The sequence below is a fragment of the Melanotaenia boesemani genome, chromosome 9 (assembly GCF_017639745.1).
Source record: "Melanotaenia boesemani isolate fMelBoe1 chromosome 9, fMelBoe1.pri, whole genome shotgun sequence".
Classification (NCBI taxonomy): Eukaryota; Metazoa; Chordata; class Actinopteri; order Atheriniformes; family Melanotaeniidae; genus Melanotaenia; species Melanotaenia boesemani.
In genome coordinates this window covers 23040256-23057683 of record NC_055690.1, presented here as the reverse complement: position 1 = coordinate 23057683, position 17428 = coordinate 23040256, and the positions used below count along the sequence as shown (strand labels likewise).

At 36.2% G+C, this 17428-nt stretch overlaps 2 protein-coding genes across 3 annotated transcripts; one reads left to right on the top strand and one right to left on the bottom strand.

Moving 5' to 3' along the window:
- Window positions 1-505: 505 nt before the first annotated feature.
- LOC121646639 lies at window positions 506-6032 on the bottom strand. The gene is made up of 7 exons (XM_041995753.1): window positions 5933-6032; window positions 5752-5832; window positions 5593-5670; window positions 5279-5413; window positions 4932-5057; window positions 3923-3997; window positions 506-3804 (listed from the first exon to the last, which is right to left on the bottom strand). The coding sequence occupies exons 1-7, from the start codon at window positions 6026-6028 to the stop codon at window positions 1624-1626; spliced, it is 2772 nt and encodes a 923-aa protein (XP_041851687.1). The 5' UTR covers window positions 6029-6032; the 3' UTR covers window positions 506-1623.
- A 357-nt stretch (window positions 6033-6389) lies between these two features.
- LOC121646640 lies at window positions 6390-11624 on the top strand. Of its 2 annotated transcripts, none has more exons than XM_041995756.1 (8): window positions 6390-6600; window positions 7206-7330; window positions 7987-8070; window positions 8398-8559; window positions 10125-10221; window positions 10332-10447; window positions 10776-10980; window positions 11172-11624. In XM_041995756.1, the coding sequence occupies exons 1-8, from the start codon at window positions 6390-6392 to the stop codon at window positions 11273-11275; spliced, it is 1104 nt and encodes a 367-aa protein (XP_041851690.1). In that variant the 3' UTR covers window positions 11276-11624. The 2 variants fall into 2 exon arrangements, with proteins under 2 accessions (XP_041851690.1, XP_041851689.1); XM_041995755.1 differs by having other exon boundaries at window positions 8395-8559.
- Window positions 11625-17428: the final 5804 nt, after the last annotated feature.

Sequence of the window (17428 nt, the reverse complement as noted above, 5' to 3'; positions counted from 1 at the left end):
ATTTCTTCCATGTCAGCTCCCCCAGTATTGATTAAAATATCATGTGATACGGAATGAAAAAGAAGAGAGGAACATGGTAAGAATTCTCATTGTGTATATGAACCATGAGCATATCAGGAGCAAGACGATGTTGTAAATATGTGTGCACATGCAGCATGAAATGATGTGTTGTTTTGATTGTCTGATGAAAGGTGTGTCTTATCGTGTAAGGACCCAGGTAAAAAAGTAATATACTTTAATGTACTAAAAATGTACTTAATTTTCAGAAAGTACATTTCTAGCACATTTTGACTTTATGTGTTAAAATAAAGTAAACCAAAAATATATTATAAATGTATTAATTAAAAATATATTATTCCCTCAGTAGTACTTCAGTTTACTTAGATAAAGTACACTATGTAGTACTAATACTTAAATTCATATTAAGTATATTCATATAAAATATACTAACACTGAAATATATATAAGTGTTTTATTAGTATATTTACTTATTATGTACTTCGAATGTGTTAAATATAAGTTTAATGTCAGTGTATTTGCATCTACTTTTATCAAGTGCACTTTTAGCACCCTTTCAATAAGTTCACTTTTATAATACTTTTTTTTATATCATTGTTAGCACAGCAGTGTTAAAGTGCACTTAAAATAAGTATATTAATAATTGAATACTACTTCAGTGGTAAATTAGTGTATTCTTGATAAGTACACTATAAACCAGAACAAATTCATCAGTATGTAGCCATTTCTTTTAGTGTGCTAAGATCATTTTAAAATAATGTACAATAACAGTTAATTTCTGCAGCTGACCTTTTCTCTTCAATATTTTAAAATAATGTATTTTACCAGCAAAATGCAACAATGCTGTTATGTAACAATACCTTTTCTAATTGAAAAAATATCCTTACTTTTCTATTTCAATTTTAAAATGTTAGCAATTAGTGTTATAAAGTATTTGGACTATTTCAACAGCACAGTTGTTTTTATGCAATATTTAAAGATCCATCCATTCTCCAAATGTAATGGTGAGTTTTGAATAAACATGAACATCAACAACAGAGTTCCTTTCAATTGACCATGTGCTTTTATATAATGCAGTAGTCACCAGTATTTCTAATAAGAAAACAGTACAACCTTGTGTATTTCTTATCATCACATGGAAAGTACATATTCCAAAGCTTGGATTGTTTCACTTACATTTGACAGCAATCAGAAAACACATTACACTTATGAACATATTAAGATGTGTAGATAACAGGAAATTTGCTTTGCTGCTTGACAGAAAAATTAATCCTTTGAAAGTCTTTGATTTTGCATGAAAACAGTCTGTTAAAGTTCAACATTTTGAGGCCAGGTACAGTGCCTTGCAAAAGTATTCACCCCTACAATTTTGTTTGTGTTTTGTTATACCACAACTGTTATACTAACTGTTTAACAGCACAGTCTTTGTGTGCTTGCCCATGTATGCCTTATCATTTTTACAGACTTAATCCTCTGAAGTTGCCATTTTTGGACATTGTCCACTAGTTTTAAGGCACACCAAGAATACACACTGATATGTAATCCCTATTTCTTACAATTTGGCAGTGGTTTCAGCAATTTTTCTCTAACTTCCCCAGTAACTATTTAATCTCTCTCTACATTATTTGGTAGAGGAATAACATATTGTTTGTCTCTTGATTGGATCAAAACACATTTCCTGTGGAACAGGTCAGTGGGCACCGCATAAACATTCCTAGATTCTGACACCTCAGACATAAAAGTGGAAGCAATGTTCAGTTGACTATCCTTGCAGAGCTGTCCCTCAGTCTTCACAAGCTCCTTTACCAATATACAGTGCAATGACAAATCGCCTGCTCTGAATACTGACATGCAAAGAATTCTACATAATCTTCCATCCTGTAACTCCACTGTTGAGTTGATCCTTTTTTTTAGACTTCTGTTACTGCTGGAATGATACAGTACGCCTTTTACAATGAAACGGTGAAAACAAACACAGTGTTCGACTGTAACACTTAGCAAGTCTTTGATAGCAAGTTTTTCTAATGCTGACAGTTTGTGATGACAGGGATTACCAAAAACCCTGACATTTTCATTCAGGGTAGATGAATTAGAACTTGATACATTGCTGTTTAGGAGATGTGAAAAAATGCATTTCACCCCTTCATTAGCATCTACCATGTACTTTTCGGCTTTTTGTGTTAGACTCCTCCAGCAAAGAAACCTTTTAACTATTTGCTCTGGAACATGTGTTGTCCCATTGAAGTACTGTAACAAAGTGCCATTAAATGATTCAAAGGAAAAGGTTGATGTGGCCCACAAAGGGCCCCAGTTCCTAACACTTGCTGCAAGGTGTGTCAGAAGATGGACATTAAATGTCATATTTGCTGCACCATATAACTTCTCAAACTGCAGTGAGAACTTCTTGAGAGCTCTTTCAGCTACTTCAATATCACAGCGTTTCACCTTTTCTCCCAAAAGAATGTGCATAGCGAACACAAACAGAAAAAGGTGGTTCCAGAACTTCTTTAGTAAGACCCCATTCAGTAAAGGCAGGCAATAGAATAACAGGAATGACCTCCACTCTGATGCTTTCCAATATTTTCTGTCTGCAACAGATCGTGGTACTCTTGTTATCTCAACAGGGGGTTGAATTGCAATGAGCTCTTTGTCAATGCGGTCTGATTTTGCTCCTAAGTACCACTCTTTGTCATGATTTCTTGAGTCAAACCACAGTTTTGCTAATTGCCTTGTCACACCAAGGCAGACACAATGCTGATACTCTGGAACAAATCCATTTATCATTTGAAACTTTGTGAGTTTCATTAATGGTGAAGGTCCTTTTACTCCCATTACTGGACTGTCTGGTGTTGCAGCCATTGCGTGATCAAAATGCTTAGCTTCAGTTCTAAGATGTGGTTTTGGGCCTTTGTTTGTGTAAGGACCACCACCAACATGGTAACAAAAATCACATCCATAAAAGCCATTAAACTGTTTGGTGTTTCTTAGAAGTGGGCGAGCAACTGAATCTGAACTGCATATCAGAGCATACACTTTGGAGACATGTTGTACATTTGCTGAGTCCTTCCATTTAATACCATTTTGTTCTAAAATTTGCAGTTCATCAACAAATGGCTTCAAATATGTTAAGAAGTTTGGCTTCTTCTCGCCAAACCAGAGACAAGGAAGACAGATATTTGCCTTCCGTTCTTTAGGTTCAAGTTCTATAACCTGGCACTGAATGGGCCAAATTTGATACTTTGAACTCCTGAAAACTGGAATTCCATCACAGTTCCAAATTAAAGTTATGTCATCCTCACCTAATTCACCTGATTCTTTGAGTTTATGGTACTCTTCTCCACACTGTATATCTGACATGACATCTGCACATTGCCAGTCTTTTTTTAAACTTTGGTTTTGTTCAAGCAATGTTTTGATTTGTGAATCCAAACTAAGCACTAGAAAGAAACACCCACTTTTGAGACAGCTCTCTGAATCAGTTACTGCATTACAAGCTCCACACTGTAGTTCACTGGTATTATTTACCCCCAAGTAGTTTTCACATGCTGGACAGTAAAAATGGGGGACATAATTTCCATATTGTCCATAAGCTTTGTGAAAAAGGTATGTGGTTACTGGTACCATTCCAGGGAAATGTTCATTAACAATCTTCAGTAGATGTTCCAGTGCCACACCTGTCACATTGTGCCTTAGTACATAAGACATCAGTAAGATTAAACTTTGTCCCTTTGTCAGTGGAGCTCCAGGATACGCTGGATCATCTCCATCCAACAAAAATGTCTCTGCCTGCGAAGACATAAAAAAGACAAGATACTGTAGAAAACTGTTACATTCATCTGCATTAAAAAAGATTGCTTACAGATTTACAGAGAAAACATAATGTACAATAATACATGTTAATAACCTGTTGGTTTGGTGTCTCTTGCTGATCAGTTGGAGTAGCAGGCACATTGCATCCTGGTTGCTTCTCTAACATGTCCTGGCAAAATATAAATGGAAGCATAAATATTTTCATTTTCATTTCCTTTATAGTTTTGACATATAAAACAATACTAGTGCTCCAAAAGATAAGTGGTAGGTACTACAAGTCATATGGTAGTTTTTACATTTAAAGAATTTGCCATGTTGCCTTCTGGGGTTGTTAGCAGAGAGTTATGCAAATGGAATATACACTAGCTTCATATAAAACTGATGTGATTTCAGGGGAAAGGATGAATGTAGTGCCTGTATTCAGTAAATATACAAAATGTGTAACTCCTTGCCCAAACCTAGAAAACAAATTAACTCTATTAACAAATCAGAAACAAGAATACTGAAAAGCACTAATCCTTGGGTGGATGCAAGACAGGGCATCTGTTTCTATCAAGACAGTGAGTTCAAACATTAAGCCAAAACTGCATAATAATGCTTAATAAAAAACAAAATTGTTGTATTGGCGGAATAAAAAACATCAGATTTAAGTCACATTAAGCAAGTTAAGCCACATTTGCATTATATGTGCAGTGAAGATCTAACAGATGGATAATATCCAGGAAAATGGTGACTACAGCTTCACATACTGAAGAACTGTAGCCATCAAGTGCCAATGTAGGCTATAAGTCAGCCACCTGTTAGAAACTTTGTTAGCCTCATGTGGAACTACTAATTTGCTTGAATCACAATGTAAATTAAACATGAATGAATAATGCAATCATACTTTTAAATAGTTATATGTACACTGTAGTTATAATTCTGTGACCAAATGAGACCTTGCTGGTGTTCACTTTCAATACATGTTTATTATCGGTAGCCTATATTACTATTTGTAGACGTCGGTTTAGAAAAATAAAAAGTACTCTATTCACATTTTCTGTATCAATTAAAGGGGTTGTTTTTAGGATAAAAATAAAACTAGTAACTTGTAACTATAGTACCTGTGCTTCTGGTCCGATTTGCATATCTTGTTGATCCCCACAAAATTGAAAAGTGCAGTGTGAGTAGGTGGAGGGTGGCAATTCTAGCACTGGGTGGGTATTTCTGGAGACCCCCTCTCCGGCAGGCTGCATATAATGAAGATATAATACATGGAAATTCTCAAGTGAAGTATTAATGACAATAATACATGTATGTGTCTCATTTTAAGGAAATACACTATAGAGGCTAGGACAATCATTATTTTCATCACGTTTAATTTAATTGAAATGACTATTATACAGAAACTATACATATAGTACAACACAGCAATTAATATCTACAATTTCAATTGCTGGTATTTTAATACCTCTGATGAATCTCTGTTTGGTCTGTCCTGAAGCAGATGCTCTGTTATTGGAGTGACAAGATGCTTTCCTCTCAAACATTCTAAAGATGACTGACCGCTTGGTCCTTCTGCAACAAGGCCCTCATCGGGAACATTCTGATCATGAGACAGCACATCGATTTATTTAACTATAATACTGTAAACATTTAGGGTATGATAAACATAAATAAAATTATGGATGAATAAAAGCTTTAGAGGAAAGTAATATGTATTTTGTGAACCCCTTCATTTTATTTCAGAATGGAAACATAAAACATAATGATCACTGTTTTTACCTGTTTGTTAGTTGTGGGATTGTCTCCTGGATATTCCTCCAGAGAATATGTTCGTTCACCGTTATTTGAAAGTGGAATCTGGGGAGAGCAGTTGCAATGTCAACTTGCATGTAACACTATCTGCAATTCATATTGTTGCAAATGAAAAAAATGGTCTACCTCTTTCAAGACTCCTCTATTGTTAGTTGTACAGGATGCACTGAGGTATTTCTTGTAATTTCCTCTGCAGTTTAAAGTATTCTGCAATGAACAAGACAGTTCTTGCGTTTAAAATGAAGAATTATTCATCTTATTCTATAATCACTGCTGTTGTTGATAATAAATGTGAAAGCTCAAATACCTCGTTCTCCTTTGCTAGCCGTCTGTATTTGGTTGCCTTTGAAGGTTGGCTCGACTCATTCAGCAGATATTCTTTGTAATGTCTTTTGGGTGCCATGTCTGCGGGCGGTTTCTCTAAGCCCGCTAAAATACATCCATGGGTAAAGTAAAGTGCAGAGGGCGCGCGCAGTGTCCTGGATAAAACGTCATCGTAAACGTGCGCATGCGTGCATGGACATTACGGTGTACACAGACTTTAAAAAAAAATGTAATTATATATATATTTTTTTTTGCAAGAACGTCTGCGTCTGACAGACCATTTTCAATGTCAAAATGGAAAATTTGAATGTGGTGGACATTTTCCCAATTGACCCTAAAGTACTCGTGGCGCTGTGCTGCCGCTGATTGGTTACCCCCGAATGCAACGCACTTGAATGTACAGTAGATGCTGAGGGAAGCGTTGTCGCAGTTGAGTTACAATGGCGCAGTTCAAGTTCGGGATGTTTTATTTTAGGGACAACACAATTCACGTCGAAAGTACTGACATTGTGACACCTCAGTACAGACAGCAGCTCGTTCAGGTATTAAAACGGCCGGACCTCTCCAGTGAAGACGGATGGATACAAGTGTGCTGGGGCACCAGGAAAGCACCTAAAAACAAGGTGGCCGCGAAACTGCTCTTACTCGGAGGTTTGTATTGCTCGTACTCGGAGGTTTGTATTGCTCGTACATGGTGTAAAATATCTTTTGAATAACTGTTCTTTCTACTAATGACTAAGTTCAACAAGATAATAGGCAAACTTATCATTCACAAGCTGCATTAGCTAATAACTAGCTAGCTAGCTGTTAGCGGCAGACGGCAGCTAATGCTAGCGTAAATGGTGCTAACTTAGTAACTTCTGCAACTTCAGATGAGATTTTGTGTGAACATTTGTGAGCGTGCTGTGTGGAGAATGTTTAGCAAAATTGCCCACTGTAAAGAAAATAAAAAGAAAAAAATTGTTGGTACAAATTTGTTATGCTAGCACTTGCCAGCCACTAGCCTACTGTTAGTGCTGTTAGTGTTAGTGAATAATTTGCCAGGGGCTCATGCTAATGATTGTTAACGTTAACCTTGTATGTAATTTAATTTTTATGTAACTATGTTTATAAAAAAGACTTAAAGTGACTTGTGTATAATATTAGATTGACTGTGGTGCATTTCACGAGACATACAAAATACCTAAAATATTGAGCAAAAGAGGGAAAAAAAACATGGTTTTGATAGTTTGTCTGATGTATGGTTGTGGTTACAGACAACTACAAGGAGTTGATGGGGAAAAAAGAAGCCTTCCTCAAGGATGAGGACATCTGGCACATGGCAGTTGCAAGGAGAAGGACCACACCATGTACCACAACACGTGATGGAAGCAAACCAAAGGTTATTTTTGTTGCTTGTGTTGGTAGTTTCTTTAGAAAACACACTTTAATTAATAGTTATATTGTGTTGCAACTAGGGATGCCACAATACCACTAATTTTATAGATAGTTCTGACGGCATCCAATTTTGTCCATAACAAAGTCGATAACAGTGTTGCCAACTATTTTCAGTGGGAAGTAGCAAAAGCCTGCAGGAAAAGTCCTGGATGTCTCTAGATAACGTCATGTGCTAATTTGCATATATATGATGGCATGAATTTATTACATATATGCAAAATATAAAAAATATTTTAAATTAAGTTAAACTAAACTGACTGACCAGCGTTTATTTCAAGAGGCTCCTCAATGTGCATCCAAATCTGCCTCTAATGTTAAAAAACTGTTTATACAGGCTGTTGCATCGACTGTAACTGAAGTATCGTGAACAGATAGATGATCATGCACTGGAATAAATTCACTATTGTTAACTAGTAAACTAGTTAAACTCAAATAGTATTTTTAATTGTAACACATAAAATCGTTAATGAATTTATGACACTGTAATACTATGATGTTTTTTAGTTGAAATGTTTTTCTAAAAAATCTCTTCACCAGAAAGCGTCTATGGTAAAGTTCATATGTTGTTGTCATGTAATACATTCTTTCTCTTCTGTACAGAAAAAAAGAATTACTGCAACTTCCAGTCTCACTTCAGATGAAGATGAAACACAGATTGACCCATCACAAGTTTTTCAAACAAATGTAAGTATTTACGGGAATAAGGGAATATTGTGGGAGGATAAGACATATTTTCCTTTATAAGTGGCTTTAGGTTTGACAGCAGTGCAGTTGCAGAAGTGGCTTGTGGCACTCCAGCTGTGTTAGTTTTGAAATACTGACACATTGTATGATATTAAAAGATAAAATTGTGAGTAGTGAGTACTGTTACTCTAGTGAAATATGGTCTGACAATACCTTAATAAGCTGTACAGTAGGTGATAGATTCTACAAACATCTACAAAGATGGATATTTACCCCTCTTGCCTTTGCAGTTTAACATTTTACTTTTTCTGCCCTTTGTTTAAGAAGCCGAAGATGACAAAAGCTGCAAGAGACAGAGCCCTTTCCCAACTGAAATCCTCGCTGCTGAGAAGAAATCCAACAACCTCCACCTCCTTGACAAGTGATGTTGATACAGACATAGACACCAATGTGGACTTATTTGACCCACCTCAGGCTTCAGAATCAACTGTAAGTATTTACAAAACACAAGAAATAAAACTAGAATTAGGGCCCTATTGTTTCCGCGATCACAGAATTGCAGACGGAATCGCGGAATTGAGCAATAAAAACGGAATCTACTTTTTAACACTAAATATCACGGAAAATGACATAATTTGACTGAAATGCTGTTAACGGTGTCAGCGGCACAGATCTCACGCGGTGTTGTTTCAGTGCGCTGCCCTCTCACATGCTGGACCCGGTTCGGCACATAGTTACAACAGTGACAACAGTTCTAATCTGAAACGAGTTATTAACCATTCATTATGGTCTTACTCTCTCTCCTTTCTCCTCCAGCGGTGCCACGGTGCAGAATTACGCACAGGGCTTTCCACTGTATTTATACATTTATAAAAATAATTATAATAATTTTTATTTATAGAGCATTTTCCATCAAAGTGCTGTACAGTTACAGAAGGTTAAAAAACATGTGAAAACAGACACAACAATAACAACAATTCAGAAATGAATGAAAGAAAAGGCAAAAACACCTACTCATACGTGACAGTATACAAGTGGGTCTTAAGCTTGGCTTTAAAGACCTCAACTGAACATGACTGCCTGATGTCCAAGGGAAGACTGTTCACAAAATAGGTGCGCGGAAGGAAAAAGCCCGCTCACCTGCTGTTTTTTTTATTCACCTTTGGGACACTCAGATAATCAATCGTCTGGGAGCGCAAAGGTCGTACAGGTACATAAGTCTTAACAAGGTCTGACATATAGACTGGAGCAAGACCATTTAAAATTTTGTAAGTGAACAACAGCACCTTGAAATCGGCTCTGACCCGAACAGGGAGCCAATGAAGAGAGGCCAATACAGGGCTAACATGTTCATAGCGGGATAGTCCAGTCAGCAAACGGGCTGCTGCGTTTTGGACTAATTGCAGACCACGAATGCTCTTTTTGGGCAGCCCAGATAAAAGCACATTACAATAATCTAACCTTGAAGTTACAAAGGCATGAATAAGAGTCTCTGCGTCTTTCAAAGTGTACAGTACAGTTCACAGTACAGTAATTAGTAATTTGTAAATTACAGTAATTAGACCAATTGATAAAACTTTGAATAATCAGTTGACACTTCTCCTACAAGAAAACAGAATGTAACAATTGTGCGAACGATTACTGGAATTTTTTTCCAGGCTTTGAGATTTAATTGACTCTGGATTATATGTTCACACAGTATCACAGGAACATATAGTTATTTTACACCATGCATTTATTCCATACAGCCACGCTGTCCTTTCCTCCTGCGCTCTGGGAGTGGACAATATGACGGAGAGATGGTGGTGATTAAATTAGATTCTAAGAATATGTTTCTGAAACATCAGCCCGACGCAAAATAAGTACGCATGGGTCAGAGTTAGCTTAGAGCTGCGCACATTCTCCCGTCAAGTTTGTTTTTTAGAGATCACAACCTTGGCGTGAAAAGTCACGTACGCCACTTTCAGCCTCGTTTTGTGCGTACGCAACGGTTATAAATGAGACCCCAGGTGAGTCATACTAACATAGCATTGTTGACATTTTCATTTATGCAGGACCTGGGCCAAGGGGAAAGTGAAGAGGAGAGTGTCCTGATGGATCAGTCCAGATCCAGTGTTGACATGCAACAGGACGTGATGGATGCTCTGAAAGGTATTCATACAAAGAAGAATTGCTTATGTTTTTTTTTTTGTCAGTAATTGTATCGATAGGAGTCTTATCTCTCATATATCTGTGACTTGTGTTTTTTTTCCTTAATGCAGAAATTCCAGCCTTAGTCAAGTGTGTCAGAGATCTTATTACAACCATGAAGAGAATGCCACCTGTCATGGACACTGACAGTACAAGTTCTGGTTCTTCCAGTCCAGCTCCAGAAATGGTATGTTTTGCATTTATACACGTTTTGTAAATACTGCCTTTTTATTACAGGAAACATTTCATCCAAAATTGTTGTAAACTACTTGACTGTTAGCAGTTTTGTCTCTGTAGTCTCGACCCACATTTTGCACGAACTGTATTTGATAGAAACTGTTTTTTTCCATTTCAGCATGCAGTTGTTCAGAAATTATACTTTAATTCATTGAAGACCACTTGCAGAAATTAGAACTCAACTAATATTTGGCATTCAATAGTTCGGCTTTGTCTTTTAAGAAATGCTTTCCTAATACCATTTCTAATAATTGACTAACTCTATTTCCTGGACACAGATTTCCTTGGGCAACACGGGGGTGCAGATCAGCAAAAACTGTTTCCTAAGACTAAACCGAACAAGAATGTCCCTGTTCACACAGGACTTAGCTGTGCTCATCTTTGGGCGGGATGTTTTGGCATCCTCGACTCTCACAGGAAAACCAGGGCCTACTGGAACAGCGAAAGAGCAGCTAAATCCGGAAAAGCTGAGTGCCCTCGTTGGTAAGTATTGGTTAAGTCTATTTTTCCTTATTATCATTTTGTTTTTATGCCTCTACCCTTGCCTTGGCCATAGCCAGAAGCAACATGTTTCAGGTTGTCCTCATGTATGTATGCCCCCTTCTTGCTAATGTGATAACTCTGGAAAAGCATGATTTGTAACACCATTTTATTTGTCCTTTTCTATTTTACAGATACAGTTATTGCTGAATTTCCAGGAACAAATGTGTCTGATGTGAGGGCAGTGATTCGGAGAAAATGTAACAATGAGAATTTTGTGAGCAAAAAGAAACAGTAAGCAGTAACATCAGTAACTGTTTGTAATAGTTTTTGTTTGTTTGTTTTTTGGTGGACATACATTTTGAGTTTTAACAAACTGTGTCAATGTTTCACATGTAAAAGTTTCAAGAGTCAGTTTAATGTTCATCCCTGTCATTACTAGCTTCTCTGCAGTGCACAGCTAGCAGGGTAGTGCTACACAGCTATTGTTTCTTTTTATTTTTTACTTTTATTATTGTTTTTTAGTTAAGTTGTTAAAACTAAAAAGAATTCTCTGGGGTCAGATGATCCAAATTTGAATAAAAATGTTACGATGAAGAGAAACTGTTTGAAAATGTTGTTTTAGATGTTTTTAAAGATGTACTTAAATGTACTTTATTATGCACATTTTCCCTGTAATGCCGTGCATGTTAAAAATAAACTTTTTTTCTATCTCAAGTATGTTCTAATTATTTTTTATGTTTACTTAAAAGTAATTTAAAATTCAAATTAATTATATAAAAAATATACTTTCTGTGTACTGTTGAAGTGTACTTTAATGAAATACATCTAGTGTACTTTCTGCACACATAATTAGTGTACTCAAAGTATATTACTTTTGATGTGCAAAGTATAGTAGTAGTAGTATAGTAGTATACTAATGATATATCATGAGTGCTACTTTAGACATACTAAAGTACAACTTAGTGTGATTATCTGTACTATTTTGAGACACCATTAAGATGAACTATAGTATACTTAAGTACAACTTTTACATTTTTATTTAATTTTTGTAAATGTATTTAAAATGCAATGGCAACACATTATGATTACATTAGAAATACATTTCCAGTATATTCTAAATTTATTAATAGTAATCTGAGATGTTGATTAAAGTATACTTTAAATCGAACTAAAGAACATTATAAATAAGTACAGTATTAGTAGAGGAAAGTGTACTTAAGTATATTTAAGTTGATCTTAATGGTGTCTCAAAATAGTACAGTCAAGTACACTAAGTTGTATTTTAGTATATCTTAAGTAGCAATAATGACATATCATTAGTATACTAAGTACGTTTTTAGTACTCGAAAATAACACACTTTGAGTACAATACTTTTGTGCTCATGAAGTACACTAAGTGTACTTAAATTTAGTATGTTCAAGTATACTTTTTTTTCGCCTGGGGACAAGACTTTGAGCAGGAGCTCAGCAGGAGGCGAGGTAAAGAGAACCTTTAGAGAGACGCTGAGACAGTGTGTTGATCTAGTTGAACATAAGAGGATACTAACAGAAAAAAAGGATGAAAGACAAACTAGAGAAAAGCTGGAAGTGGGAAGGGAGATGGAGTACAAGAGGCTGGGACACAAAGAAGGAAAACCAGAGGAAGAGAGACAGGCATTCATCAGAGGTCTGACCTAAAGTGCTTTAATAAAAGGAAGACAAATTGAAAGGTAGATAAAGAATGCAGTGTAGGATACTACAGTATGCCCATGCCTAAAGATAGAAAAATCTAGTTTGTTATAAAGTATTCAAAAGCATCCAGTACAAGGTCAAACAAAGAAATGTTATCAACAGTAACACATTCAAATTCACCGATTTTCTATACCTGCTTCATACTCCTCAGGATTGCAAAGATACATCCTGGTATTTTTGACTCAGCCCACATGTAAACTATTGCCTTTTTTGTCACCATTGTAATCCAGTCTGGCCCAACAGCTCTGTTTAGGAACTCAAGGGGACATTGTTCAAGTCCTGCTGAAGCCCTGGAAATGAAAATCAGTCAAAGTGCTACTTACTTTCAATTGGCCTTTTTTCTTTTTTCTTTTTTTTTAGAATTTTTCAGTGTTTGGTTTGTATTTGTGCTTTTCAATGAGTACAAGAAAGAATCATCGAACATCTTCAACTTTGTTGTCGTAACCATTAGTGATGCATTTGCTGTAATGAGCGGTGGCGCTTAAAACATGCAGCTTCAATGAACAAAGACTTTTTACAGTAAGTCACACATCACTTCTTTGAGAACAATCTTTGTAAGCATAGCAGAGTTTATCATCTCAGCATTCAGGGTTTCAACAGTCTTTACTTATATAAATCGTTTTCACTACTCTCACTAGTAAAGAGAATTTCATAAATCCCTGGTTTTTCTCACCAGCATTTTATGTGGGTAGTGAAGCTGATTAGCTGTGAATAAGAAAGTTGGTATTTTTTATATATATTTCTTTTGTGCCGTTTGAACAAAATCCTGCCTTTCAAAACACATTTTTACAAACTTTCAGGAGCTAATGGAGGTACTAATTAAGGAAATGTAAGGCTTCTTAGAAAAGCTTGCTGTTACTTTGGGTGACAAACTAAAAAACATGAATTGAACAATATGTCAAAAGTTTCATTTAAATAATCTTTATTATTTTGATGATTTATGCCATTCTTTTATTTGACACTGATGTACAGGAAAAGGCAATGTTTCATTATTATGGTTGTTTTAGACATTTATAACAGATGGTTGTCAACAAAGGTCAGACTGTGTTATGGCTAGTTTGCACACTCATGCACCCATGACAAACCTGTGCAAATGCACATTGCAAAGGCAAAGCAGAACAAAATTTTCATTCTTAACAAAACCTCTTGCACACATACACACAGCGTGAGAGAAGGTTATTTAATGTCTTCATATCACAACTACTCAGCTCTCACACTTCAAAGATGTGCATTGACCTGAGGCGAACAACACAATAAAGAATTCATTAACTTAGCTTAAACACTCCATCCCTGCTAAAGCTAGCCACTAATCACATCATTGAGAAGTCGGCTGTGGTAGCTAGGTGGTCAGTCATGGCAAATGAAAGGTTGACTGCTCGTTCAACCTGAATAAAAAGCATGCATCTAAGGGGCCTGTCCACACGGCGCCAAATTGCATTAAAACTGCAAAAGTATTTTAACAATCAACCCTTTCATCCCCACTTCATCAACAATAATGGCGTCCGTGACCACCTGTACTGTGGTGCTGCCCCAGACAGTCCTGGCTTGTGTACAGTCTATACCAGGTGCTACAGGGTCTTAGTTTTGGTCTTCAGACTACTGTGATGTTAAACAATTCAGTACAACACGGTTTCTAAAAACTTTACTTTTAAATGCGAGAAAAAAAAAAAAAAAAAAAAGGAAAAGCTCAAATAAAACATCTGAAGTGTTAGTTAAATTGTGGCAGCAATACATCTAAAAATAAAGCTGGACCATGGGCATGTTACCACTGTGTTATTCCACCTCCATTCTTTCATAACCCTTTTGTTTTTGGGTCCTGAAGAGACCACTCTCTGTAGTGTAGAAAGCCAAACATTTTCCCTTTCCTGCTTGATAAGGCTTTGAGCTACGAACTGTCAGGGGATTTCTTTGTTGTATTTTCTGTTTTGTAATGCACCAAATGTTTTCACTGAATGACAGGTTTGAACAGCACAAAGGCCAGTTTAGAACATTGAATCTAGATTTTATTTACCGTGGAGCCATGCTGCTATAATATTTACAGGATATACATAATTTGACACTGTCTTGCAAAAATAAGATCAGCCTTCCCTGAGAGACGGTTCAGTGACAGCTTTGATGGTGGGGCGTTGTAATTTTGGATCATCTGCAGGGCTGGTCGGGGTAGGACTGGATCAGACTGCTGTAGGCAGCAGTGCCAGGTGAGACTGATAAGTGCAGCTGCAGGGAGTTTCTAATCAGTCTCCCTCGCACTTTCTATTTGGTACTGTACTGGGGCTCAGATTGCATCCAATCACCAGCACAATCATCTATCAGTGAGCTTATCTGTTTACAAGTTTAGTGTGCAAGCACCTGGGCAAGAAATGAGGGGCGCAAAGACATATATTGTTAAATGCTTTAGTCATTTGCAGTAAATATGTATGTGTATGTAACTTGGAGGACATGGAATCATATTTTCCAAACAGACATTAAAATTTTTACCACCAAAATTTCTCCACTTAATGTCAAACCATCTTATTTGAGAACCTTTTTTTTTTTTTCTCAAAACTTATTAACCTTAATAACAACTCATCTCACTCTGCCTGCTAGAGAAGCACGTTACATTAGCAACGGGTTAAATCACACAGCATCTGGTCAGAAAAGAGCAAAGGAGTCATGCTATTATTTGGTTTCCCAGCACAGACAGACCATATGGCATGCTGTGTAGCTTTGCTTTCACTACAGTGTATCATGTCACCTCTGTAGGCGGTCATGTCAAGGTTATTGCCGTCACTGCTACAAATGACATGAAATGAAGGAGATTTTCCTTTAAAAATAGCTGCTTTCATGCTGTCAGTTTCATCTAATAACTGAACCTAAAACATGGCCATCTTGGGTCTCTGTTTTTAACATAAAAACCTAAGGAAAGACTTTTTGCTCTAATAGGGCAAGATGACAGCTGAACTAGTCATGCACTTTTCCTCTGGAGATCAGTTCCATCTGTCCCTTAACGTGTCCGTCTGATTGCTAAACAAAACTTTCATAACGACCTCAGTTAAAGGCGGGGGGGGGTAAGAAGTGCTGAAGAAATGGTAAACGCTTTTATACACTCAGACACACACTGCACTCTGTCTCAGATATTGAAAAGTCTGCAGAGCTGTACACATGCACACAGCAGGAGGTAGAAAACAGTCTCTAATTGGAGTGGTAACAAGCCGTCTGTCAATCAAATCAAATTTCCTCAGTTCATATTGGTATCCTGTTCTTTCTGGTCCAAGCTTGCTGCATTTTAATCAACTAGAAGTTCCTTCCTGGATCACTTTGGCAGGTTTATCACAGAGCATGTGTCTCAGTGAAAAGTGATACTGAATGTTAGACACAATAGTTTAAATTTCCTCATTTGACTTAACAATAACATGGTGGGTGTAATACAATTGTTCTTAAGATAATTTTCTTAAGAACAATTGTTCATTAAAATGTTCTCATTTACAAGACAACACAAAATAAACTTGACAGACATAACAATCTAAACTCTATCCTATAAAATTTGTGATTTAGTGGAATGTTGGCACAGATTGTGGATGCAATAAAAAGGTGAAATGGATGTGTTATGTGCTCTGCAATATCTTTTTATTTATCTTTATTCTATTATTCATGTTCTTCTGGCATATACAACAAAGGTTGCTCTTCTTTCTTGCCATAAGGCAGTTGTCATTATGTTTTGAATGTTTCTGTGTACATGGAGTCTTAATTGTAATATGTATAAAAGGATTGCCTTTGTGAAGCTTTTAGCTGCCTGTCACTACATCAGTCTCAAAGAATGATAAAGGTGTAACACACCACAAAGCTGTAGCTGTAAATGTTAATAGTAATTGAGGAGCTGCTTGACTGCTTTCTAGAAAAACACAACAGACAATGCTTCCCTGAACCACCATAGCGTGAACAAAATTGATTTTATAAACTGTGAGTCCATTGACTCAATGCATTAATTTAACACAATGATTTTTTTTTTTTGTAATTAATTAATAATAATTAACATGTTAAAGTCACACCCATAATATATATCTATATATCTATATATATATATATATATATATATATATATGGCTGCTTTTGTCTTGGTTGTTTTCTGGTGTGCAAAATTAATACAAGATATGGAGATATTAATTTATTCAATCTGTTATAATTACTCTCCTTTTATGATTTTCTTTCACTCTTTATATGAATTTTCAATTGTAAATTTTGTTTCAGTGCAAGCTCTACAAATGAGTTTCATGATGATCAATTTTAGTTCAGCAAGGAGAGATCAGATGGAACAAAATTTATGGATGTACAGGATATGAATTTAACACAATCTTTTCTTGGCAATTATACTCCAATGTATCATCTGGGGGTGACATACAAAAGAAGGCAGAGGATATGATTGGAGGTGGCAGAGACTCAGCTATCAGGAATAGGCGGAGATAAGAGAGGAGGGTGGTTGCATGAAAGTCATTCTGGAGGGAGTTACAGCACAAAAGAGATTTAAAAGGATGAAAATAATTCTGATTGGACTGAAAAGCAGCAGGATCAAAAAAAAACAAAAAAAAAACATTGGACTAGAGTCGTAACAAGAGAATTAAAAATGAGGTGAGTCTGATAATGTGGGAAAACAGAAATTATGAAGCATAACAGGATTAAAGAAGTGAGAGAGAAAAAAAAAAGCAGCACCAGAGAGAAAATGGAAATAATTTTCCTTATG